The sequence below is a fragment of the Mchenga conophoros genome, linkage group LG22 (assembly GCF_057382185.1).
Source record: "Mchenga conophoros isolate Kocher_MC1m ecotype Shallow Benthic linkage group LG22, M_conophoros_male_GT1.1, whole genome shotgun sequence".
NCBI classification, from domain to species: Eukaryota; Metazoa; Chordata; class Actinopteri; order Cichliformes; family Cichlidae; genus Mchenga; species Mchenga conophoros.
In genome coordinates, this window is record NC_140546.1 from 21643252 (window position 1) to 21668553 (window position 25302).

Genomic DNA, 25302 nt, shown 5'->3' on the forward strand with positions numbered 1-25302 from the left:
GGTGGATGTAGCTACTGTGATGTCACGCATTAGTCGGTCTGTGGATGCACACTTTCAATCCTTCACTTTAGCTTCATGGCCTTTGGCATCTTGTTTTTTTTCTGAAAACAAAAGTAAGCATATTCACAGAGAGAGGGTTGAGCGTTAAGTTAACAGCTAACTATAGCCTGTATATAAAAGATGGATGTAGCTTCGGGGTCTGAAAAGCCTTTTAAGCTATGGTGGAAGTGCCTTAAACAGCCATTCTTCCCAACAGCTGGCAGGGATATTTTCTCTGGTTCCAAGTCCTATGATTTATGACTTAAGTTACCAATTTACTGATATGGTGGTGCGGTGGTTAGCACAGCAGGAAAGTCCTGGTTTTATACACATTTTTGTCCAAAGACATGCATATAGGTTAACTAGTGATTCTAAATGAATGGATGATGTGTGTGTTAATTTCAAACAAGGTGATGTCATTAGAGTGAAAACAGATGACATAACAGGGTATGCATTAGTGCGGGTCTGACTTGCAAAGTCACCACCACACGGTCTGCTCTCAGTTCATCAGTCAGATCCACTCCACTGCTTGTGAGGAGCGGTTTCAAAACATCAAGATGCCGATGGCCAACCCGCTCAGCTAGAGCTTTAAAAACAGACAAATGAGGGATGCTGTGTTGGCTATGTGCATTTTTTTTTTAAATATACAGTCCATGCAGCATTACCTGTGTGCATCCATAGACTGCAGTGGTGCATGTACAGATACACAGACTAGCGAGTCACTGCCAACATAAAGTAATGAAAACAAAAACAAAACAAAACTGAGCACTGACTTCTTGGAGGGTTTGTTACAGTTCACCACACAAAAAATCCTGTTATCTGTTGTATAAATTGCATTAAAACTGCCCCCCCAGAAAAGCACCACCATATTTTAATAGTCACTTTCATCCATTTGATGATACTTCATGCCGTCAGGATTTAACTGTAATGAACGACTGTCACCCAGCGTAACAATGAAACTCATCAGCTGTGTGCGCGTGTTTGGCTTGTCCTCACGCAAAGAACACGAAAACATAATTTTATTGGCAGTTTGTGCTGCTCAGATTTCTGTCATCACCCCCTAACAGTGTGGAGATGAAGAGGATTTCATGTGTGTGTGTGTGTGTGTGTGTGTGTGTGTGTGTGTGTGTGTGTGTGTGTGTTGCTCAGAGCATCAAATGAACTGCATGGCTGGACACCACATGGATAGTTTAAATGGGAACCTTTTTATTTTTTTACAATTTGGATGCAATTACCCTTTATGTGGTCGTTTCTCGGAGAGTACGCACTTCTTTTCTCGCGCACACCCACGAGTGCACACAAAGTGATGACATTTCTTACTCCTGAATAGAAAGCCATTTAACCTGACTCACAAGAAGCCGAAGGACACAAAAGCAATGGCACAAAGCGAGCGGGAGAAAGACTGCGAGTAGGGGGTCTCATAATACAGTGGAAGCTTAACACATTAGAAGGCATCATTTTAGAAACTTTAAAAACAGACGTGCGCCGCTTCTGTTGTGGACGGACAACACATGCAATAACTCTGTGTCTTTGTCCAGATTTGTGATTATTAATGTGCGTCAGTTTTCTGTGAAAATACAGTCACTGCATTGTACTCCTCTAATTATAAAAACCTTCATCTGCAGTGGAGGCATCTCAGGAGACCTGTGTGTGTGTGATAATTCCCACCCGTGTAGGTAAATTTGGGTTCCTTCCTTCCAGCACCACTGGGTGAGAGCAGGGTGCATCCTTTGTATCCCCGCCTTCCCTCTTCACAGGTGTTCCTATCCTGCTTTTAGATGTGATCGTGTGTGTGTGTGTGTGTTGCAGTTATGATCCCACAAAGCAGTGTTTATAACTGCCTTTCACCATTCCTTGCTTAGTTTCCCTCAATTCTTTTTAAGGATTCATGGAGGAATGATGGAGACAGAAGGGAAGAGTGGAGAGAGATTTTGGTACTCTGTGTCAACATGTAGCAAAGGGAATATGCCGACAGCCTCAGCATTTTGTGGGCCATCGGTTAAAACCTTAGCAGTGTGCTCGACCACTCAAAATGCAGTATCCTAAGAAAGTTTAAGTTGAGAAACCAGTTACATAAAAGTAAAACTTTGAATTTAATTATTAATTAGATTCTCCTTTATGCTGATTTTGTTAGTGTTCATTAAATAAATATTTACATTTACAGCTCGTCTACAGTTCTGAAACGGCAAAATGTCTTGCTGCGTCTCAAGGACTGAGATAAACGCAGAACAAGAAGATGTGTTAGTGAGTGTGTACATTACATGCAGAGGGATGAGCAGAGTGGGAGTAAGACAGAGGGACTTACATCTGTTTTGGGTCAGCAAAAATACTTTATAGCCCTACTTAAAGAGGCAGTGATGATGCTGCCAAAAAGCAATACATCCAAGTGGTTCACCCACACACACCCCCGCACACAAAAACACACAATCCACCCTCCCAGTGTGCTGACATATCAACTGATCGGCCCCGCACAGCATTAACTGCAAAGTATCCTATCCTGCACACACCCGGACACACACACACCTGTGCACTATCCTGGCCCTCATCTCCTCTCTTTGCAAAGCCGGAGATCATCAGATATCGCCCCAAAATCTACACGATAACAAGAATCAATTATCACAGCATCGTGTTGAATCAGCACACATTCCTTCGCTCGACACAGAGTGAATGCAAATGGAGATGCAGATCAGCGGTTTCAAAGTGCCAGCGGGTCTTCGGTGGCGGCGGAGCGCGTCGGATTGCGGGGCAAGGCTGCCGCTCGGTGGATCGAGCAGGAGCTGCGTGCACGCAGAGAAGTGGGGCGTGCTGGTTGAGGAGGTTGTGCAAGGTAAAATCTCAGAGGAGTTAACTGTACAGAGATGAGATGAGATGGGTCCCTCAAGTACAACCCCAGTGCTATTTTTCTAAACACGAAATGCTGACGTTTCTTTTGTGTGTGTGTGTGTGTGTGTGTGTAGTCGTAGGTTGTGGACGGAAAACATGAAATCAAACTCTCAGCTCAGCTTGTTACAAAAGAAAAACTGGGGAGCGCTCATGAAGGGCCTGTTGTAAATATTTTATGGACCCTCTCTGTAAGACACAGAGCAAGCTTGAGAGGTTATTTTAAAGGAGTCTTTTCAGTCTGTTCAAGCAGATTGTAATGCTCCCACATCTGGCTTTGACAGCTGACCTTTTAATAGGACAAAAACTGTATAGTGGAAAAAGGTCTCTGATCACTCTTTTGACCTGCACTCTAATCAAGTCATGCAGAGAAATCATTACCAGGCTGACCTTCAACTGTACACCCTGCTAAGATAATAGAATAAGTGTTTGCAGCCAGCCAGATACTTAAGTGTATTGCTGGATTAGAAATGAACCCAGGATTCTCCTCTGAGGTGGGAGATTTGCGGTGTGAATAACTCACACAGTGGCAGGAGGACTGTCTCCTGCACTTGTACCTTTAATAGCTTCACTTTATTATCCTGTAGTGTCTGATTCTGGGGTCATTACTTCCCTAACTCTCATTTCTTAATAAATCATCTTATAGAAGCAATGCAGCTTAAATTAAACATTAAGGAAAATAACAGTAAAATAAGAAAGTTAACTTGACCTGAAACGCAGCGCTATCTGACCTCATATGTTTAAGCCTGTTAGTGCTTGGGTGGGTTCTACCACAACTGTGACCATGCCCGGTACAGACCATACAGTGAGGCCTGGTGTCTCCACTAGAGGTCAGCAAAAACTTGTGAGCTTGTGCTAGGTTCAAAGGTACAGACGTTTTTTGAAGTCATTAAATAGAAAAAAATAGTATTGTACTCATAATCACACATTGATTAATGTGTAAATACGTCTTCCAATAAATTAATGCATTCTCATAAACTTAGAATTACAAACATAATACGCCAAAGGCGATGGAGAAGAGAACTCCCTGCATCTTCAGACTCAAGATATGAAGGATCATACATGTTTTATCAGCAGAGATGGGGTCCTCTTCACCAAGGGAGCAAAAACGTCAAAACAAAAGCGAGCGCGACTGGCATCTGGATGAAATTGAATCTTCTTCCTCCTCATTGCGACCCCTTATTTCCTGAACTTAAGTCAGGGGTCTAACATACAGAAACGTGCATAAACATGTTTATTTCTTCCTGATATTGTCAGAATGACTTATTGTCAGGACATTAGACGTGACCATCTCATTTTTGGACAGCTGACAGTGAACTGGCTAAACAAAAGTTTCTAAGCTAACATTATGCTAATGTAACTAATGTTAAGCGTGAATGTCTTAAAAAATATCACACTTTCTCTCCGTTAAACAGTTTGAATTCATTCATCACATCAAACATCACAATATATGAGAGTTTATTCACTAAGTTCAGCAATTTCAGTTCCACTTCAAAGTAAATTTCACTAACGCTAGCAAACAGCAGCTAACAGCACCTAACGGGGCTAACAGCAGTGCTTAGCCACAGAAAGGTTTAGGATATCCTCAACAACTCAGTATTGGTGTCACCGATCAGAAGTGAGCTTCAGTGACTCATCGACTCATATCAGACTGTTTTCAGTCTTTTACAGCCTCCTTCAAAGTAAATAAAGGTGGATGCTTCTCACCTGGCATATTGACAGCTAAGATAAACAGTGGACTGACAGTCTGTACAGATAGCAAAACTCTCCAGGGCCACTTCCGTCACTTTGCTATCTGAGTACTTTTCAGACCCGTGACCGGCGTTTTTAAGGCGACTCTGGGGTAAACACATAAAATGCGCCGAAATATTTAATTGATATAGATCTGTGTTTTATTCCTGATTGATTGCTAAGTGTCGATAGACTTATGTGTTAAAATATAATGTGTGTGTGTGGCGGGGTGCTGGGTTGTTTTTCTTAACACAAACAGCAGTAGAAATATCCTATCTAAATTTAATGTTTTGATATCTCCTGGCTGACTAAAATATGTTTTTCCTACAGCCACTGTAGCTAGGATTATGCACTAGAATTGAAAGGGGTAAGGAAAAAGACCTCAGTTGTCTGCAAAACTTACTGACATCTAGATATTTAGCACACTGTAACTTTAAAGTTCTATCAACTCCAAATAAAACCATAATATCAGTTTTTTAATTCTTTCACTCATTCTGTGTTTAAATGACCCATGTTCTGAAATATGGTCCAGATCAATGTATCTGACTGTATTCACTTTTAAGGATGAAGAATTAGCCACTCGGTGTTTTATGTGGCGCTAACTTTGAACCTTCAGCATTAACATTTTGGCCCAGTTTGTTCACTTTTGGAGCCTTAAGTAAGCATATTTGGGCAAGTGGTTGCTAGTTTTCAACTAATGCTGGCAAGCTTGATGAGCAAGTCCATCTATGTGGCTGCATGTGGAGTGTATGGATACATTGCACAGATGCAGACGCCTGCTAATTAGAGCTGCTATGTGAAAAAGTAGAATTTTACTCACCATCACTGCAGCACAGACCTCTTGGACCATCTGTACCTCACAGCAATGCAAATTATTTGTCAAATTATTCAGTTAAAAATGTTCCAAACACCACAAATGAGCAGAGGTGAAACCTAGCTGACAGTTCGAGCCTTGTTTGGAACTACTTTGAAGTTCCACTTTCACATCCTTTAGCTTTAATTTATTCCTGGAGTTCAGCTGCATTTAGGCACAACAGAAAGCTATTCAGCAAGGGTTCATTTGAATTTTTCTGTAGAGTTTTCATCATATCTAAATGTAAGGGCAGCTGCTGATATTCTTAAAAGCACATGTGGATGGTTAAGGTCACTCTACTTTAAAGCTGAAATGCAGCTTGTAATAACAGCTGTCTGGCGGTTTGTGGAGGTCAGACTCTTTGGAGTAAAAGACTGCATTAAAGACAGGGAGGAACATGTGAATATGACCATGTAGTCAGTTACTTTCAACCATCCACCTGAGGTATTTCACCATAGCAAAATGCTTTTCTGTCCATGGTTTATGTGATTTTTTTGTATTAGTGTAGAATAACATTGAAGGTTTCCTTGGTAAGAGAAATTCTTCTTATTGTATTTTCACACTCTCACCTTTTAAGTGTCCTTGTAGGAAAAACTCTCAGAAAATCCTAAATACTTCAAGAGCAAATTAAAAAGTGGAAACCGAGGACGTACAAAGGACACACTGTGGGCACCTTGGAGGCTTCTGAAAATTATTCATTCTGTGCCCATTTCTGACAAATAGAAAAAGAAGGAAGAATAACTTCTCTTTCACCTTCTCCATCTGGAACCAGAAGGTGGTCTTCATCCTTGAGAAACATCAGAGTAGAGTAAAGCTGAGTCGCTGCAGCCTGCAGCTGTTAACTGCTGCTGCAGAAGAGGTCACATTGTGGGAAATTGTAATCTGAATCACCTGAAGAAACAAAAGTACTGCTACTGGAGATGATTGGGCTTGCATCCTGAACATTACAGGGTTGTTCACTTAAACAGCTGAAGCCTGTCCCAGCCGGAAAAAGTGCAATACTAAATAAATTTCTAAATTTTAAGGGGAACATCACACTCTCTCGTTCTGTGTTTGTTTTGAAAATGATATAGACAGAATAAAAGTCTTTAAACTGCTATTTAAGTGCTTTTTTTCACTATATACATAACTGTAGTCTAAATCACAAATATGAGCTGGTTTTAATGCATATTTAGATGCATTTTAATACTCTGGTTAAACACATCTTTTTTCTTTTGTCTTTTTTTGTTGTCATTTAAACAAACTGTTCATTTATGTTTTTCTCCTAATCCTGACATAAGCTGTTCTTAATGCATAAAAAAGGCAGTGTCATTACCCTTTATATCTGCCATATGTATTGACTTTAGTTTGTATTATTTTTATTAAAAAACAACAAAAACAACCACAACTTTATTCACAGCACGAGTCTCCTTATGTAAATGTATAATATCAAGAGTGATAACAGTAACCATCCAGTGGTACAAATGCTACTAAGGCTATGTACTGGTTTGCAAACTATCTACTAACTTTCTACTCATGCAGCACCTTAAATATCAGGAAGCTTAACTGGTGTCATATAAATTTCCAGTTATATGCTCTCTTTATGAGCATGGACACCAACACACCACTTCAGAGAACTATATATCCTCTCTCACCCCAGTTTCATTTAAAATAATGTTTAAAAAGTAATATTTTGAATATTTCAAACAATTTCAAATAATTTGAAATATTTTTATACATCAAAGAAATTGTAATTTTTCTGGGGTTCATTCAAAAACATGAGATTTCCCTGACAGGATCATTTTAATTCTCAAACAAATATTTCTGTATTATACCTTCTTAGAGCTTTTTCTCACATTTATAATGTGCATATTATTTAATAATGCAAACTGCACTATTATAATGCACAATATCGGTCTTACTCTTTGAATAACCTCGTTTTATTTTTATTTTATTTTTGTTGTTTATGTAAAACATGTGGCAGTGTCTCAGTATAAGGATCTATCTAACCACTCCCAAAGACCATTCGTTGCAATGTTTGCATTGTCCACAAGGGGGCAGCAGAGTACCTCATATTTCATGAACAGCCACCACACAGAAAGTTTCTCCATCTTCAGAAAACAGTACTGCATGATTTGTTGTATCCTATTTATTAAGGATTAGAAACACTGAAAAAGACACTCAAAACACCTATGAAAACATGAAAAAATACACATCGAATAGCAAAAGATTTGTATAAACCGCTGATAACACTAATACTAAGGCTATGAAACCTTTTATTGACAATATCGTCAGCTGTCGCTGATGTTGGCACCATGCTAAGATAGTGTTGTTCACATATAAGAGTTTATTCTGTGAGCAGAAACCTGAGCCTTGAGATGTTGGGCCTTTTTTTTTTACAGAGAGGTGTGAATATGCAGCTGCAGCAACCATGCAGTGATTTATTGGTGTATTTTTGGTCCATCCATGTTTCAATTTCAGTGAATGTGGTCTGTGCAGGGTTGTCCCAGTTATTTAGTTTCCTAGAACAGGTTTAGGTGCCTTCCTTATCCTAAGGGTATAAAAGTGGGGAAACAGGGTGCAAAGATGGACAGGTGGATGAAAAAACTATAAATAGCTAATTTAAAAAAAAAAAAGTTAGAGACATGATGGACACAGATCACTGGACAGAGTAAATCATGACAGATGTTTGTGCGTTTAAAGGGCTGGACTGAGCAAAGGCCTGGTCAGGAGAGTGGTGGCAGGGATCGGGTACTGACCGGGCAGTACTTCCCCCTGGATGGTGATGGAGGAGGCTGGGTAAGATGTGGTGATGATGGGAATGGGCGGATGTGTCCTCCATAGTACTCTCGCCCAGTCTCTGAGGCCTCAGCTTCCGGATCCTGAGACCGACCTCTGGGCCTGCGTAGCTGAGGGGGAGTGGGTGAGCAGGTGGGCATGCACCGGAAATGAGAGGGAGAGTGGTGGGAAGACATACGGCAGATAGGGGAAGAATAACACCCGGGAGCTGAGTGGCGACTTGGTGATGGATGGCGACCGGGTGAGCGGTGCCGGCCAGGTGAAGAGTGCCTCCCTCTCAGCGGTTCCTTGGTCTGTTTGGGGGATTTGTTTGACTTAGGAACCTTGGATGTCTTAGGTGTATTGGGTGATCTGGGAATGGGATGAGTGGTGGGGTAAGAACTGGATGAGTGAGAGGTGAGGCCTTGGCTGGGAGAGGCAGGGTCTCCATTGTTGGCAATCTTGTAGAGGAAGACATCATACTGAAGGGGCGGGTTGTTCTCTGGGTGAAGCTTGGCCTCTTTGGGGAGAAGCACTTCCAGGCCAATAGTCACTCCATCCTGATGTTGAAATATGGTAAGTGGAGAAGATTGCAACAATGCAGGAAGAGTCATGAAGGCAAAAACATGAAATCAAATTACATTGACAAGCACAGGGGTGACAGTGGGCCCCTGGGATAGCTGAAAGCTACAGTATTGATTTTTAGATTCTTGGTGTAATTAGCTTTTGGGGGAAAATGATGAGAAATACCAAATAACAAATACTGTGCTGATTTACATGTCCGGCAACTACAGAGCAACATTCAATTAATATTCACTCTCAAACTCCTGTGGCTCTTGTTCTCGATAACTCCAGAATAAGATCAGTGTCTGTTTGCTGAAGAAGGATGTAAGAGGCAGTAGCTCCAAAGAGTTACAGACTAGCTAGCTAAGCAGCGAGCTGAGAGACGCTTTGAGCTTCGTGGAGTTAAGGGAAACTGCACAGTTAGGTAATAATTTCCATTAGATACATAATAGAAATATAATGATTATAGCTTAAACTGTAATAAAATTTGGGACTAAGTGGCTATAAATGTTGAGAATTTATTTTAAACTGTTCTGAATATCAATATTCTTTTTCATAATGATGACATATATACTCACTGGCCACTTTATACAGGTACACTGCAGCAGCTCAGTGCATTTATGCATGAAGACAAGGTCTGCTGAGTTTCAAACAGAGCATCAGAATGGGGATGAACAGAAGTTTAAGTGACTTTGAATGTGGCATTGTTTGTTGGTGAACTGGTCTGACTCTTTTACAAACTGATGATTTGCTGGGATTTTCACATACAACCATCCTTGTTGATGTTCTCGGATGTTGGAGGAGAATTGCGACACCGCTTTGAACTTACATGAAGATAAAAGTAATTCAAATAACCACCCGTTACCACCCATTATCTCTGAACTTTATGTTAAAGCTTGAAGCAGGTGGGTCAGCAGAAGACCACACTGGGTGCCACTCCTGTCACCTAAGAACAGGATACTGAAGCTACAATTCAAAGAGCTCACCATTATTGGACAACAGAAGATTAGACCAGCGTTGTCTGGTCTGATGAGTCTTTCTGGTGCGACATTCAGATTAGAGGGTCAAAATTTTGTGTAATCAACATGAAAGCATTGCTCTATCCTGCCTTGAATCAATAGCTGAGGCTGGTGGTGGTGCTGTAACAGTGTGGGAGATTTACTTTTGGTTGCTGACCATGTCCATCCTTGTTATCCTGAAGTGTAACACACCATGTCACAAAGCTCAATCATCTCTAACTGGTTTCTTGAACATGACATGAGTTCGCAAATAGTTGCCACAGTCACCAGATCTGAATACAACAGAGCACCTTAGGGATGCTGTCATTTCAATATGGACCAAAATCTCTGAGAAATGTTTCAGCACCTCGTTGAATCTATACGACGAAGAATTAAAGCAGGGGCTCCAACCTGGCACTAGCAAGGTGTACCTAAAAAACTGTCAGGTGAGTGTATATGATACTTAAAAACACTGCTGTCAGAAGAGGTGTTTAGCGTAGATGAATAAAAATAACTATGGCGAATTACATTCTCATCAGTGTAAGTACAGAGTGGAAGTTGGAATTTGGGGGGTATTCAAACAGGAACATGTGTACTTCTTAATACATGGAAAGTACAGATAAAGGAGCATACTACATCAAAAATTAAAAAAACAAAAGAAAACTCAGAAATCCTGTTTCCCTCTGCCAGTCTGGTTAAAAAGCCTGCGTTAAATTTCTTCATATTGAACAAAACATGTTTCATTTGAACCTTTTATTGCGGTTTCTATTCATTTGAGGGAGCTGTCCATGGTTCTGAATGGGCAATCACTATTGTGTGTGCAGACGGTGCAATCTGTGAGGAGCCTACTGTAGCACAAAAGCAGGGTCAGCCGAGCATTCAGTTATTATTAGCAGGAGAGCAGCTGGGCAGTAGTTAGCTTCATCATAGGCAGACATGCAGAGAAAGAAAGAAAGAAAGAAAGAAAAGAAAAAGAAAGAGCTGGACAGAGAGATACAGTCTGGAGGAAAGCTCACAACAACACACGGGGACAAGCTGGGTAAATTAAAAAGATTTATTCCAACAACCGTGAACTGCAATCCTCCATGTATACCAAAAAAAGTACAAAAGAATAGCAAGGTACATTAAAGCATTATAAATCACACTGAAAATCAAGACACAGCGTGTGTAATATATCTATTGTATATAGTATATCAACTCCGAGCAGTTACTTTGACCTCATGTAATCTAGACATATCCACTTATTAGCAAACATTAATATTTCGCAAATACAGATCCACTTAATTTCCACGTACTTCTTTTTATTTTATTTTTTGTTGCAAATATTATGTTTTCAGACACTTTTCATTGATAACACCAATGCATGCGGGCAGAGAGCGACAGTAAGGCGGGGCAAGCAGAGGTAAGGGGAAGGAGGGGCTGGGGAAATGTGAGAAAAGACAGCAAAGGATTTCATTGGCCAAAGACCAAGGCAGGGCATCAGCAGAAAGGAAAGTCAGTCAATAGTTGGTCCAAGCCAGAGGTTTTAGTCCAGCATAAGGGGCGGATATGAAAGGAAGGAGGAGGCGGCACCACTATGTGATCAGTGTTGGCATGGTAGCCTTGTAAACAAGACTATTGTGCTTTTCAAGTTGTATCTTTAATTCATGTTGTGCTTACTTTTTACATTAGGTCTCATCAGACTGCTAGAAATGCACAGTATGCACTTTGCATGGTGTAAACGATGTTAGCCTCGGCGCTATGTCGTTTGTGTGTGTGTGTGTGAGTGTGTGTGCACACTTTAACAGAAGGTGAAGCTTTATACCAGGTTGTTCTGGAGCATGTTTACCTCGGCTTTTTCCTCCGTGTTGTTAGGAGTGAGGCCGTGGTCGTGGACGGCGGAGGCCGGGCGGTTGTTCTCGTGCTTTGGGGAGTGAGAGTTGAGGATGTTCATAGACCCCTCCTCCTTGGGCTGCGGGGACTTGGCTTGGTTCTCCTGCTTCTGCGGCTCATCCTGCAGAGAAAGTTGGTTACGCTTCACAGATGCTTCATATGCAGAGAAAACGAAATTTTAATGACGAGGTACAAAACTATTCTGGGAAATACAACAACACTTCCATGGTGCCAGTCTTACAACTTACAACTCAAAGCTTTATCCATCTCACATCTGCACCTACAGGCACCTTAAAATCCCCAATTAACCTGACGCACATGTATTTGGACTGTGGGAGGACAATCCAGCATGCAAGGTGAGAACAAAAGCCTCTGGAAACTTCCAAACCAGACTTTTTCTTTGCTGTAAGAGAAAACCTTTACACCAGTGTGCAGCTAATATGCAAGACATGCACAGAGAGACTTACCAGAATGTAGTAAATGTGTTTTATCTAACTTAAATCATCAAGTAATTAGTGGAACCTTAAAAATCTACAAGTTCTTTTTATTTTGGGGGGAATTTGGTGAAACATTTGAACAATTTTGGAAGATTTGCTTTTAAAAAAGTTATGTCAAGTGGTTCCATACAACTCTTTTAGGTAGCTCCTAAGAAACTGTTTAAGTTTATCTGAGTCATTTGCTTGTGAAATACTTGTCTTATGTAGATACATTTTTTTGAGTGCACAGTATTTTGTTGAAAAATCACAAACACACTCAAGTACATTTTTTAAAAAACTATTTTGGTCAGTAAATCCAGCTAAACAGAATTCTTGTAAAATAATAATAGTGAGATTTCCTTTTTAAATTACTCTTTTTACTCTCTTAGCTGTGCAGATATGCATCTTTTACTGCTTGGGAATATAGATATGTGTACACTTTTTCCCCTGGCGAAGGTAAAGTTATGTTGAGGTCTAATAATCATCCTCAGGGGGGTCTATTTTGTGTAAGATTGCACCTTTAATTACAGAACTGAACTTTTACTGTACTGTTGTTTGCAAGAGTGTGCAATCACTTGCTCAGGCAGTCATTTAACAGGGAAAAACTGCTTAGTGTGTGCTGGGGAAAGATCTAATATAGTGGCGCATCGCTGTGCATTACGATTTTGCAGAGACAACTTAATCTGAACTGGCAGAAATACACTGCCAGACTAGGAGAGACAGACATCGCAGAGTAACTGGCCTAACTGAACTTAAAGATGACATTTATAACTGGTTAAAACAAAAAACACACAAAAAACCCTTCCAGAAAACCCTTCCCCTCTTGCTTGCTCGAGATAATCATTCTTGAAAGTCACGGAAAAACCACCACCACCACCTTCACATCCAGGCCTTTATCTAATCAGCTAATCATACCGCAGCATAAAAAAAAAAACCTGTTGGACCTATGACATTTAAAAGAAATTGCAATACAGGACATGTACCTGCAGGGGCTTTTTAACCCCCCGACCTGACATTTAGAGGATCCGGAAGATACCGAAAAGTAGCTATAATCACTACACTGAAATGCCAGCACCGCTCTCAGAGCAGCAGCTTATTTTTTAAAAAAAAAATCCTAATTTGATCACTTCAGGTAGTTCAGCTAAGTGTCGCTAATGGACTGAGAATCAGAATTCATTTCTGCAGATCAAATGTGAAGTCAGCCCCAGAGACTTGTTTTTGTAAGATGCAAATCCATTGTGTTTCGTGTCCGTGTGTCAGGCTCGTAATTGTTCAAGCTATCCATTGATTGGCTTTTCACTAACATCTGAAGGTCAAAGTCACATCAGGCGGTAAGTAGGGCACAATCGATCAGTTTCACTGGCTACTGTTGTACGCAATTCGCCGAACGCCCTTTCACATCAAAACAGGTTCCGAAAATTTAAAGTCGTGCTGTTGCTGTTGATCTCCTACACCCCCTACGCCGTTTAAGTTATTCTCCTATTATATCCGTCTTTATTCACAAGAATCCACACTGAATTTTAAGTATGAATTTACTCATGCATCAGTAACCTTCTCTATTGCCTTAGTAACCCAGCAGGCGATTGATGGATGTAAACAGGGGAACAAACACATCTTCCTGCAAACACAACACCCCCACAACACACACGCACACACACACACACACAAAAGAATTGTGGACAGAAATGAATGCATTACTGCATGCTACAGAATGCACAACCTGTGGAGGGGTACTGGGGACAAAAGAGGAAACCTGCTGCAGGGGGACCCAAAATGGCTGTTTGAGCTGCATGAAGAGCAAGCAGCTGAGACAAAATGGTGGCTCAATTTCCTCAGCGAGCTTCTCAGGAAGCTGCAGAGGCGCAGGTAGGAGAGGCAGCAAATGTATGAACTCGCTGTTTCTCCACACAGCGATGCCTACATATCTGAACAACTGGCTGCAGGACGCCTGGCAGGGTGTGATTAATCATTACAGCTACATGGAATTCAGCTGATACGAGATCAGGTGCGGGAAGAGGTCGTGGAAGTGACAGCTTGCAGCGTATAAAGTGCAAAAGATTTACAGTACTGTGCAAAAGTCTTGAGCCGCATCTCTTTTCTTGATATTTTGCTGAGATAATGAGAAATAGATGTGGCGATTTATTAAAATGTGCAAGTATTCATGCATATAAGGCAAAAAAAGGAGTTTGTATAATTCTACCTTTAATCCACCTTTATTGTTCAACACAGCCTGAACTCTTTTAGTCAAGCGTTCTTGTAATTTCTTTAACTAATCTTCAGAAATAGTTCTCTAGGTTTCTTGAAGGACATTCAAAGCTTTTCTTTGGAAGAGAGTTATTTAGGGAGGCCAATCCATGACTGATAGTTCTTCACCGTGTGTTTGTCTATTTCAGGCATTTACTGCATTGGAAGTGTGGTCATTGTCATGGTAAAAAAAAAAAAATGAAGCTGTTGCCGATCTAATGCTTTCCAGATGGTTTTGCATGATGAATTCTGTGTTTGGAATTTCATCAGTTTTGACAACAATTCCAACACCACTGGCTGAAATTAATATGCAACCCCTGACGGAGCCTCCACCATGATTTACAGATGGCTGTAGACATTGTTGTACCTCTCTACTGACCTACTCTGTACATGCTGATGAAGGTTTGAACCCCCCAAAAAATGCAATTGATCCAACATGATGGGTTTTGTGACAGGCTGCTAGTAACAAAGTGCTCATACAGATACAATTTAAAACTGGTTCTTTGCTAATTGTCTATGTGTTGAATCAGGTGTCTTTTTTACACTTGAATGCCTCTGAAAATGGTCAGATCCAAGGACTGGACTGAAAATGGGTGAAAACGCAGCCAAATGGAAAAACTCTGAATGACCCTCACAAAGCCTGAGGAACTATTGTTCAAGAAAACTTTAAAACACATGGGAATGTCTGGCTACTTGAAACAAAATATAAAGGAGTAATGGGTGGTTCGAGATTTTTGCACAATACTGTAAGTTTCTAGCAGTTTCACAGTTGGGGACTTTAAAGCAAAGCCAGGGAGGAAGACTAATGTAGGCAATGTGGGCATCTCCTTTGTGCTTACCTGGAGCTGATTATAAGAATTTCTGGGTTTATAGTCCCAGGTAAAGCTGGCTGTTGATGGCCTCTGAGGGGAATTGGTCAGGGTGAAAAACATTAAACACAGACATACGCTACATTTTCATCTATGTCTTGATATAACAGGACAACATTATGGTGTGTTTTGGTGTGCCTGCAAACTTCAGATGGCAGTTTAATAACAAGAACAGTGCAGCAGAAACATACAGTAGACTGAATCATCAAGCGAAGCTGGCAGGGAGACAACACAGGAGAGAACACAATGAGGTGGGAAGGGGGAAAAATATATAGAAAAATGAAATAAAACCTAAGAAAAAGGGGGGAAAGGGGCCAAACATGAGGAGAGCTGGGCATACCTGACAGATAATGTTGTCATAGTACGCCAGGTTGTGAGTATGAGCTTGGGGAGCGGGCGGAGGGGTGTCACACAGTTTCCTTACGTTTGGCTGTGAGCCGTCAGCTGTTGTGGAAACTGAGAGGCCGTCCGTCTGTGGCTCGCTGCTCTGTGGGCGGTACTTACTGCAGGATGGCAGAGAGAGAGATTTGTGTGGTAAATATTTGGAGTAATATGGTTGTTTTTTGCATTCATATCTTTAAGAGCTGCATTTTTTCTCCACTACGTATACCAGCTCGCACAAAACACATGTCACTTCTGTGAAAACCAAATAATTTAGCAGACTGACTATAGACTTCCTTTCACATGTGCTCTGCTTTGACTGCCATGTGCTTGTAATAAGGTTGTCACCTCGCTTTGCACCGACCAAACTGTGAGTCACAGCTCTCTTTTCAAAAATATTTTCTCACTTCCCGGTCAAACGCACACACCTGCGTTTGCGAAGGCGCTTGTTCTCGTTCTTGAGGTGGTGCAGCCTCTTGGCAAAGAATACGATGATCATAAAAAGCAGCAGGAGGACCACGGAGGACACGCCCACCACCACGCACAGCACCTGGAACTCGGTGACGGCCCAGTCGCAACGCGCACCTTTGTTCCACACGTAGTCCTGCACATTGCACCTGGATTAAGAAGGAATATAAAGAGACCATATTAATTTATTATTATTAACTTTCTGTCTTTCTTTCTATCCTCAAAATAAAAAAGCCAAATGCCCAAGAAGGTGTGTGCCTGTGTGCCAGAATTATGCCTACAATGTGTAAGTGTAAACTTGTACTCAGAGCTATTGACATGCTGTCCTGAGGTCTTTCCAGCAAAGCAGGGATTTGGCCTGCAGCCTAGCCCCTTAATGAGATCAAAGGATCAGAACACGTGTGTGTGTGTGTGTGTGTGTGCGTGCGTGCGTGCGTGCGTGCGTTTTCCATATTCCTGATCTTTTTCTGTCAAACTACTTACAACTTTTTCACTGCTGTTTGAGCATATGTAAGTGTGTGTGTCCATATGCATGTGTGTGTGTGTGTGTGTGTGTGCATATTACTCAGCAGGTATGATAAGATAAGCAACAGTTTGCCTCCAGGCTTACAGAGAGGCTGCAGGAGAGGGCAGATGGTGCCATCAAGGCGTGAATGAATGCTTGTGCATTTGCATGAGCAGTGTGCGAGCGCGCGAGTTTGTGTGACCTCAGTGTATTGTCATCTTTCTCGTACTTTCTATTTGTGCATGCTGTGTGTCTCTGTCAGCTGCCAGCAGCCTAACAACACACACCCTCTTTTACGCCCTGCCTCCAAAACCCAAAACTGAGATTATCTCTTGGGGACCCTGCTGTGATCTTGACAAACCCTTGTGACACATCAGGCCAGCCTTCTGTTTCTGTGTTTGTGCGTGCGTGTGTGTGTCTGTGTTTCCAGTGTTCATGCTACATCTTTTCAATTGTGTGGGAGAACAAGCATATTGGAAATTATCCCAAGAAGACAAATTAAAAAGGGGAATATTTTAGCACCCAACGACCCTCTCGGGCACCCCTGCTGCCTTGCACATAATGTGCACACACAAATGCCAGTTGCTCACCAAAAAGTCACATCCTGCCTTTAAATTACTATGCATGATGGAAAAAGGAAGACTGTATGATCCTGTGTTTGCATAGCTCTCACCTGCAGAAGGCTCCCATTCCTGGCACTACGGTGCACACCCCTTGATTGAAGCAGAAATTGGGTTTGACGTCACACTGAGATACACACACCCCAGGCCCAGACTGCACAAAGCCCAGCCTGCAGCCACCCTCCCCCATGGCACCTCCTAAGCCTAGCCCCTCATCCTGGTCTTGCCCTGACATGGGAGGAGCTGGTAAGGGTGGCCTGCTGTCCACGTTAGGCTTGACCTTGTCGGGAACAGCAGGAGAACCAGACAGGAGCGGATTCTCATCCTCCATTTCTGCTGGAGGTGACGGGGAGGGTTCGGGTTCTGGGGTTGTATCGACTGCCGAGGGGTCGTCATCATCGGGGGATAGATAGTCGTAAAAATCAGAAAGGGTCCATGATGTAGGGTCGCCTGGCTTCTGCTTTTGGGGCTTGGGGGCTTTTGCCCATCCCAGAGCAGCATCGGAGGGCACGACGTCGGGGGCAGGACTGTGAAACTCCACGGTGATGACGTCATCGGATAAGGGGTTCCCGGGCTGATCTGGACCCCCACCTCCTGCGGTTAGCTCCTCCGCCACAGGTGGGTCCTCCTCTACAAAATCCAAGTGGACGCGCTTATGTGAGTGGTGGTGTTTGGTGGAGCTGAGTGGGAGTTTGGCACCAAACACAAGGCCTGCTCCAATCAGATGGTCTCTCTCTGCTGAGTCATCACTTAGCACCATCCTGGTGTTCAAGGCCTCCTTGTTGACAGATGAATGGTTGTGATGATGGTGGTGTTTGCCAATTGAATGCCTCCCTGTCAATCACACACAACAAGGGTTAAGAGCTCAACTTTTGACTTTTAACTCTGGAAACTGTGAAGCATGCAGTTCATGCTTTCCATTAAAATCTGTAGCCTCTAGACCCAAGCCATCGCAGCAGCCAAAGAAGACATTAAACAGCTGCTTTAAAAGCCTTTTATTGGGTGAACCTACTTTGATGTGTGAAACTGAGGAACCCTGACATATTTACAAATCATAACACCAAAGAATAACAGAAAACTGAATTGTTTTGGCTTTTATTTGCTGTGGTCTTACTCTTCACAAAAAGTACACACAAAGGTTTTTATAGATAGATTTAACCAGTCCGAAGGTGCTGAGTCTAGTTTTGTATGATAAAGACTGAGGCCCAAGGATAAAGTGTGAATGGCTTTGGTAGATCCACTGCAGTCTCCACCACAGCCTTGTGCAGAGGTGCTTTAGAGTTGTATTAGCCTGGTTTTCTAAGAGAATTCACCATCTCCCTGACTATTAACTCCTCTGAGCTTTAAAATATTATTCAATTATAAACCAAAAAATACAAAATCTATTCAGTGTGAGTGAAAGTGTTACTAAAAACTTGGCTCCACTTTCCCTTTGAAAAGCCAACTGATTACTTGTCAAAGAAATGTCAACAAGAGCTGAAGACTGCATGATGTAGGATTAGCGCCTGAGTCATGTGCTCTAGTGACCGAGACCGGGTGAGGATTAGATTAGGGGTTAGAGTTGTAGGTTAGAAGCCGCCTGGCTGGAAACTTCTCTTGCTTTTAGCAGTCTACAGAGAAAGACGCACACTCATAGGCAGAAAGGCGAAGATATCACCAGAAAAGTCTTAAAATCTTCCAGCAGGCAGCAGACTGCTAATTGGCCCCTCACTGCATGCTCATTCTCGGCAGCCACACATAATTAAAACCCACAGAACTCTCTTTTAAATTCAAGCGGAGACACGTATTTCCAAAAGAATTTGGTAACACTGCAAAAAAAATGCACTTGATATCTTGACAAATTTCCACTTGGTGAAATGGTGCAGCTATAAAACGCAGAGTCTCTGTGATTTAAGCCAGCGTGAGCATTATATCACCTCAGTAAATCTGGCAAATAGTTTAAGCAAGATAAGGAAATAACAGGATACTATCAAAGGCAGTTTCAGCCTCCTACTTTTGGGCATCTAGGAATAATAAGTGGGTAAAAAGGAAGGTAGGTGTAGTAATAGCTCAGAGGTTAGGAAAGCAGGCTTTTAGTTTGAAGATTAGAGGCCAGCTGCTGGGATCTCCTCCTGCCTGTGAGATTCAGTTTGGGGTTGGGGGTTTTTTGTACATGATGTCTGACTAGACTAAGGTTATTACACAAAAACTTAATTTAGATATTACAAGATTAATTTGTTTTATTCCATAAAAGTTGGAGTGATTTTTAGAGTGCAGTATGACTGTGTGTGGAGTCCACTTCAGAGCTGTCTTTCTAAAACACAGTGAAACTATAGGGTGGGCACTGGATGTGTGGAAGGTGGGTTGCAGGCTACCCAGTACTACTTCTTCTTTCTAAGTGATTCCCTGGCTCCTGCTAAGAAATTAGAAACAGCACGGTGCTATTTTTCCATTGGCTGAAAAAATTTCACTTTTTGATTGGGTGAGGAGCACACATGCCTGAGTGAGCTCAGCTACTCCCTGTCTGGCATATGATGCTGTGTTCATACATTTAGATTTTCTTTCTTGCCAGGACTCAAATGATACCCCTCCCACACTGAAGACACTCGGGCCAAATTTTAAGGATATCTGTTTAAACTGAAACATTTTTAAAGCATTATTTATACTAAATTGTAACGTTGTCAGCTTGGCATTCATTTGGGCACAGGGAGAGAAATCAAGCCTGACATCTAAACGCAAAAATTCCCCAAATGTGAAATTCACAAATTAGCACATAACAAGGAGGCGCTGCTGATTGCTGCTGGAAACACACCTGACCAAGAACTGTTTGAGCACTTAAAAAAAACACAACATATCGTTTTTACACATATGTTTTACTGCAATTAAACAAACGAGATACCGTAATTTGTTCCCAGAGTTCATAAATGTGTATTTTTTCTGCAGCTGAACAATAACAGGTGAGCTGATGTTTATCATTTTTGTTCTGAGTTAAACTAAAAGCTTTAGCTTTTAAGTTTTAAACAGACATAAAAGAGCACTAAACGAATCCTGAAGCATATCAGAGGATTGTGCAACAGCATTAATGATGTAGAAGTATAACTTTTACAGAATTAAAAAAAAAACACTTTTCTGGATGTAAAGCAAAAAAACTTTTTAAGTGGTTTTCCTGAGATTTTACTGGTGATCCTGTATATAAAGTTTATATGTGTTGGACACAACTAAAGTTAATGTAGATGGTGGTTCAAAGTATTTCTTTCATTAAAGAAAGAAAGAAAGAACTGGCTGCAGTGTTCCCACAGTTCACTACATTTCAAGAAGCCACTTCTTCACACTTTTCCACTGGCTCGTACATCTGCAAATGGCCAAACATGGCTGGGCTGGACAGCTTCTCTCCCACCAGCACCCTGAGATCAACGTGTCCAATGAGATCCCTGCTTTCAGTGTCTGGCACTTCATTCGGGACTAATACAAAAACCATCTGAACGTGCCTCGAGTCACGGAGACTAGCGGTGGCTGAGGAACCATGAGATTCACCTCACACACACATACACACACACACAGTGCAGTTGCCATGGTGAGATGTAAAGAGGTGCCAGGTTGAAAGGAGGAATGGAGCGAGGGAGTTGCAGTGGAAACAGAGAATCTAGTGTTGGTGCTCTCTCTTGTTTTTCGATCAATCAGCCAGGCAGTCACTCTGCGTTTTATGCCAGCTCCATCTCTGGGAAAACTCAGGTGGCAAGGATTGCGATGCCTCACACTTTGGAGGAGAGACAGGCTCCACCGGCTAAATCTGATTACAATGAATTCTGCTTTCATTTAAAGGTTCAGTCTGCCGATTTGTTCTCTGTTGAGATGCGGATGCTGCGTATCCTGTTAGCAGCTGGCAGTCTTCATGGAGATTACAAGAGCAAAGGGGCACAGGAAGAGATTACAAGGGCAAGATGATCAAATTGAATGCACGAGCCCCAGCTTGCTTAGCAGTCTTAGAAACAGTGCGATTTGTGCCTTTAGCTGCCGCTCGGCTCTTAACCTCTGGCATCACACGGAGCATGTCACCATGGTAACAAGTTTTACCTGAGGTCACTGTGATTGGTTGGAGTGCAGACTCCCAGCGGCCTTACCATCAGGGCACAGTGGGAAGGAACCCTGCACACAAGTACATTGTAACCACCTTTGACCACCAATATAAACCTAAAAGATGCTGACTACAGCTATTATTTTCACAGTCAGCAGTCAGGTAAAGGTGCCTACTGAGCAAAACTGCAACATCCAAATGTAAGACTGTATTAATACTTGAGCCTTATTGATTTATTTTACAATCAAACATTCATTTATGATGAAAACCTGCAGCCTCCGCCCATTGATCCGTGGGCATTCAAGATTTTTTTCCTCCTCCCCATCTCTGCGAAGGAAAGAAAATCAAGGAGATGCTGATGATCTGATGTATTCTGACATATTATGAGCTTTCTGGGGCTACGGGGCAGATGGACCTCACATTATGTACTGGATACACAGAAGCACACACATACTCACATGGAGGAACGCTGGGGTTCTGGATTCAGTCCACATTGTTTTACCGGCATGGCCAACAAGAGAAATCTATTCCCGCAGGAATGTTTGTGTGTGTGTGGATTGACTAGCTTTGAGCTCAAAATGATTAGCCAATTAATCAATCAGCTGACTGCAAGAATAATCTCCAGTTTATATTTGATAATTTATTAAAATCAAGTAAAAGTGACAGATTTTTTTGGGGTGTGACTTTGTATCTTATGATGGTAACTCACCACCACATCACCGTTAGACAAAAATACCTTGACTAAAGGCAGCACTGAACTTGTGAACATTTTATAGACTAAATAAATAAAAACCAATGAAGTCAAATTACCCAGTCATGAAAAAAAAACGTATATTATAAAGACATTAGTCTGCTGAAGCAAACCTCTCTGCGTGAGTAAAAGAACGTATTAAATTTGAGCTGAAAATGACGTTATGACAGCAGGTGCTGCATGTTAAGGGACTCTGCAGGAATACTAAAGCAGTAGTGAATCACTTTACTTGTTTCTTCGTTTTATGTGATGAGCAGGTTACTGTTTAGTGAAAAGCAAAATATCTAAAAGATTTGCATCTCCCCAGGCAGCCAGTGAAATAAGAATCCCCTGTAGGCCCCTGCTACTCTTAATTAAACAAATATCCCCTGGCAAGTGGTCTGCGGGCTTTAAACATGGGGGACAGGATGCCAGGCATATATTTACCGGTCAGTAGATTAGATTAGATTAGATTAGATAGAACTTTATTAATCCCTCGGGTGGGTTCCTCTGGGTATGACATAGAGTTAACGCCTCGCTATCCACTGAGGGCGCGAGACAAGGCTGCATGGGGGGGGGGGGGGGGGGGGAATACAGCTGATGCGCGTGCTCGTGTGAACCCCAACGACCCTCTGCGTGCACAACCCACCCTGTTGCTGGGCAGCGACAGCAGTAGCGCTCATTTTTTATATTTCCAGGATTTTTCACATTTCCACCACTCGGGGGGAGCACGCGGGCGCGTGTCTATGCCACACAGATACACAGACAGACACACGCACAGAGCAGGAACCGTCTGTGTCAGATTTGTGTTCCCACAAATCCCAGGGGATGGACAGTAAACGAGAAGGAGGAGAGGGGAGCGGGGTTGGCCTGTCCAGTCGTCTCGCCCCCCACCCCTCCTTCTCCTCAATGTCTAGAGGAATTCAGTCCTTTCAGCACCATGAATGGGCCTCCTGTAGCCCGGCCACGGTGCACCTAATCCCGCCTTTGTCTGGGGAACGCACCGGCACGGCGGGTCGCAGCTGCAGTGCTGAACTGTAAAATGTGTCTGTCGCTGTGATCGTCCACAGACATCTCATTATTTTTCATTAAAAAAAATGTACAGCCGGGTAGTAGATCTTACATCTTTGAATTAACATAATTACAGGCAGGGGGAGGTCCCCCCCCCCCCCTCCTACCCGCCTTTCACACGCTTAATGAACCTGATACTGGCTGAACCCTGCCCACAGCCACTGGTTCAAGTGTCACTAGTGATCAGTACATATAGCAGCCAATAGGATGAGAGACAAAAAATATAAGGTTTATCTGCAGAATGTAGTGATTGGTTGGACTGAGAATCCAATTTTGTTCGTGCTATAAAAATGTGGACATTTGGGCATTTCTAATGGCGAATGGCCAAACTAATCAATGCATTGATAAATGTGTCCTCACAAAACAGAATTACCAAGCAAAGGCTTAATAATCATAATGGATAATGCCAACAGTGCCCACATTTTAAATGGCATCTATATTTCCATGGCGCATGCACGGACAATTGGATTTGTCATTATTTCTAATCTATGCCAAAGCAAGTGTGATTTGGATTCACGCACGTGCGCGTGCTTCCTTACAGAAATAATTAAAGGCAGCACGCACGCACAGGGTGGGACACGGTAGATCCGCGGACTTACCGTGAGCAGACACAGGGAGGATGACCATTGAGATGGTCAGGAGCACCTGCCAGGTCCCCAAACGGCTGTCAGCGCGCGCCATAACGTGGGCTTATTCCCTTGGATACAGTGATGCAAACTCTGGTCCTCGTTTCGCCGGTCAGACCGTGGACTGTACAATAATCCTCACAGAACTTCAGAGCTTGTCTGTTTTCGCCATGTCGCCTTTATCCTTCCAAACGCCTGATCTCTCTCTCAGCTGCAGTGTGTGCGCGCGCGTGCGTGTGTGTCAACTGTTTAACGGCTAGGGTTCGGTTCCATTGTCCCGGGCGGGTGTCCTCTTCTCCACAGCTTTTGCGCGCGTGCCACTCCGTCGACAGCTGAAGCGTCACCGCGAGGAGTTGTAGTAGTAAAATGCGCGCGACCAGCGAAGGGTCTGCAGACTAGATTCTAATGAGACTGGGTCGTCGAACTGATACGCCTTTTCCCAGCTTTTGGTTACACCGGCGAAGAACGCGCGCGCACAGTGCGCCTCGGTGTCAGAGTGCCAGGCCGCACGCGCACAGACAATCACTCGAGCAAATGCTCCCGGTGTCCAGTCTCTCGTGCAGAATGGGGGTGAGTGGGGGATTTAAACAGCGTCTGCTGTCACTGGAAGTCAATATGCTCCAGTTTACGCCACAGCTAATGTGTGTGTGAGCTTCGGTCCAAGAGTCTCTCTCTCTCTCTCTCTCTCTCTCTCTCTCTCTCTCTCCCTCCCCGTGTGGTTTTTATATGTCACCGGGTTATTTGGGCACATAATGCCTTTGGCCAACAGACAGAGAGAGGTTTGCTCTTCTTTAAGAGTGTGCGTTTAGATAATCCTCTTAGTCTTATATTGAGATATAGACTCCAGACAATAGCAGCTGCTGGTGAACAGCCGCCCCCCCCCCCCCAAACACACACACACACTCTGACCAAGCCAACATACCCCCTTTGGATCTCCTAAAGTATGATTTTCATAATCCCTCCCCAATTGTATCGCTTTCCCCCTCTATCTTCCTAAATCAGTTGCTTCCTAAAACAGTGTAATCACTGCTCTGTCACACGAATCCCTTCTCCCATCTCTGTGTCTGCACTACAGTCACCAACAGCTCACGAAATGGCCTGCGGAGGGCAGAGTATCTGCTCTACTCCTAAATGGGATTATGTCAAATACATTATGAAATAATTAGGACCAAATGCTCTGTTCCTAGTGAACAAATTACACTTTTCCTCATTACTCATTAAATCAGGAGTGAATTGATCCCAGCCAACACTGTGCGCTCCCTCCTGCTGTTCACTATCAATTACCCTAAAAAACACTAAAATCTAAAGAGTCCAAACACAATCAGTCTACACTCCTGACAACAGAACAGTAGAGTTTTTTTTTTTGTTTATTTATTTTTATTTATTTATTTTTTTATATGAGATGGTGCTAGCAGGGTGGAGGGACAGCCACACAAGAGGATGACAGAGAAAGAGAGAGACATGAGGATTCAGGGGCTGGACAGAGATGTGTGTGCATAGAAAAGAGGTGAACCTTTGGTGGTGGAAATCGAGAAACAGAAAAATGTTCACAGATGCACTGCCA

General features: G+C 42.6%; 1 protein-coding gene across 4 annotated transcripts; it reads right to left on the reverse strand.

Moving 5' to 3' along the window:
- Window positions 1-7616: 7616 nt before the first annotated feature.
- Window positions 7617-24409, reverse strand: cspg5b (chondroitin sulfate proteoglycan 5b). Of its 4 annotated transcripts, none has more exons than XM_085262288.1 (7): window positions 23712-24409; window positions 17311-18091; window positions 16093-16281; window positions 15708-15786; window positions 15254-15316; window positions 11651-11815; window positions 7617-8820 (listed from the first exon to the last, which is right to left on the reverse strand). In XM_085262288.1, exons 1-7 carry the CDS (start codon window positions 23791-23793, stop codon window positions 8209-8211), a joined length of 1971 nt encoding a protein of 656 aa, XP_085118414.1. In that variant the 5' UTR covers window positions 23794-24409; the 3' UTR covers window positions 7617-8208. The 4 variants fall into 4 exon arrangements, with proteins under 4 accessions (XP_085118414.1, XP_085118416.1, XP_085118415.1 ...); XM_085262290.1 differs by having other exon boundaries at window positions 15624-15786; XM_085262289.1 differs by lacking the exon at window positions 15254-15316 and having other exon boundaries at window positions 23712-24407.
- Between the last annotated feature and the right edge of the window lie 893 nt (window positions 24410-25302).

Bases quoted from the DNA above. Each gene is read 5' to 3' on its own strand.
- cspg5b (XM_085262290.1), bottom strand. From the start codon at position 23,793: ATGGCGCGCGCTGACAGCCGTTTGGGGACCTGGCAGGTGCTCCTGACC. The intron at 15,787-16,092 runs GTGTGTGCGTTT...GCCATCCTGCAG, and splicing joins AAGCGCCTTCGCAAACGCAG to TAAGTACCGCCCACAGAGCA. The intron at 11,816-15,253 runs GTAAGCACAAAG...CTTTCTCTGCAG, and splicing joins ATTCTTATAATCAGCTCCAG to GATGAGCCGCAGAAGCAGGA.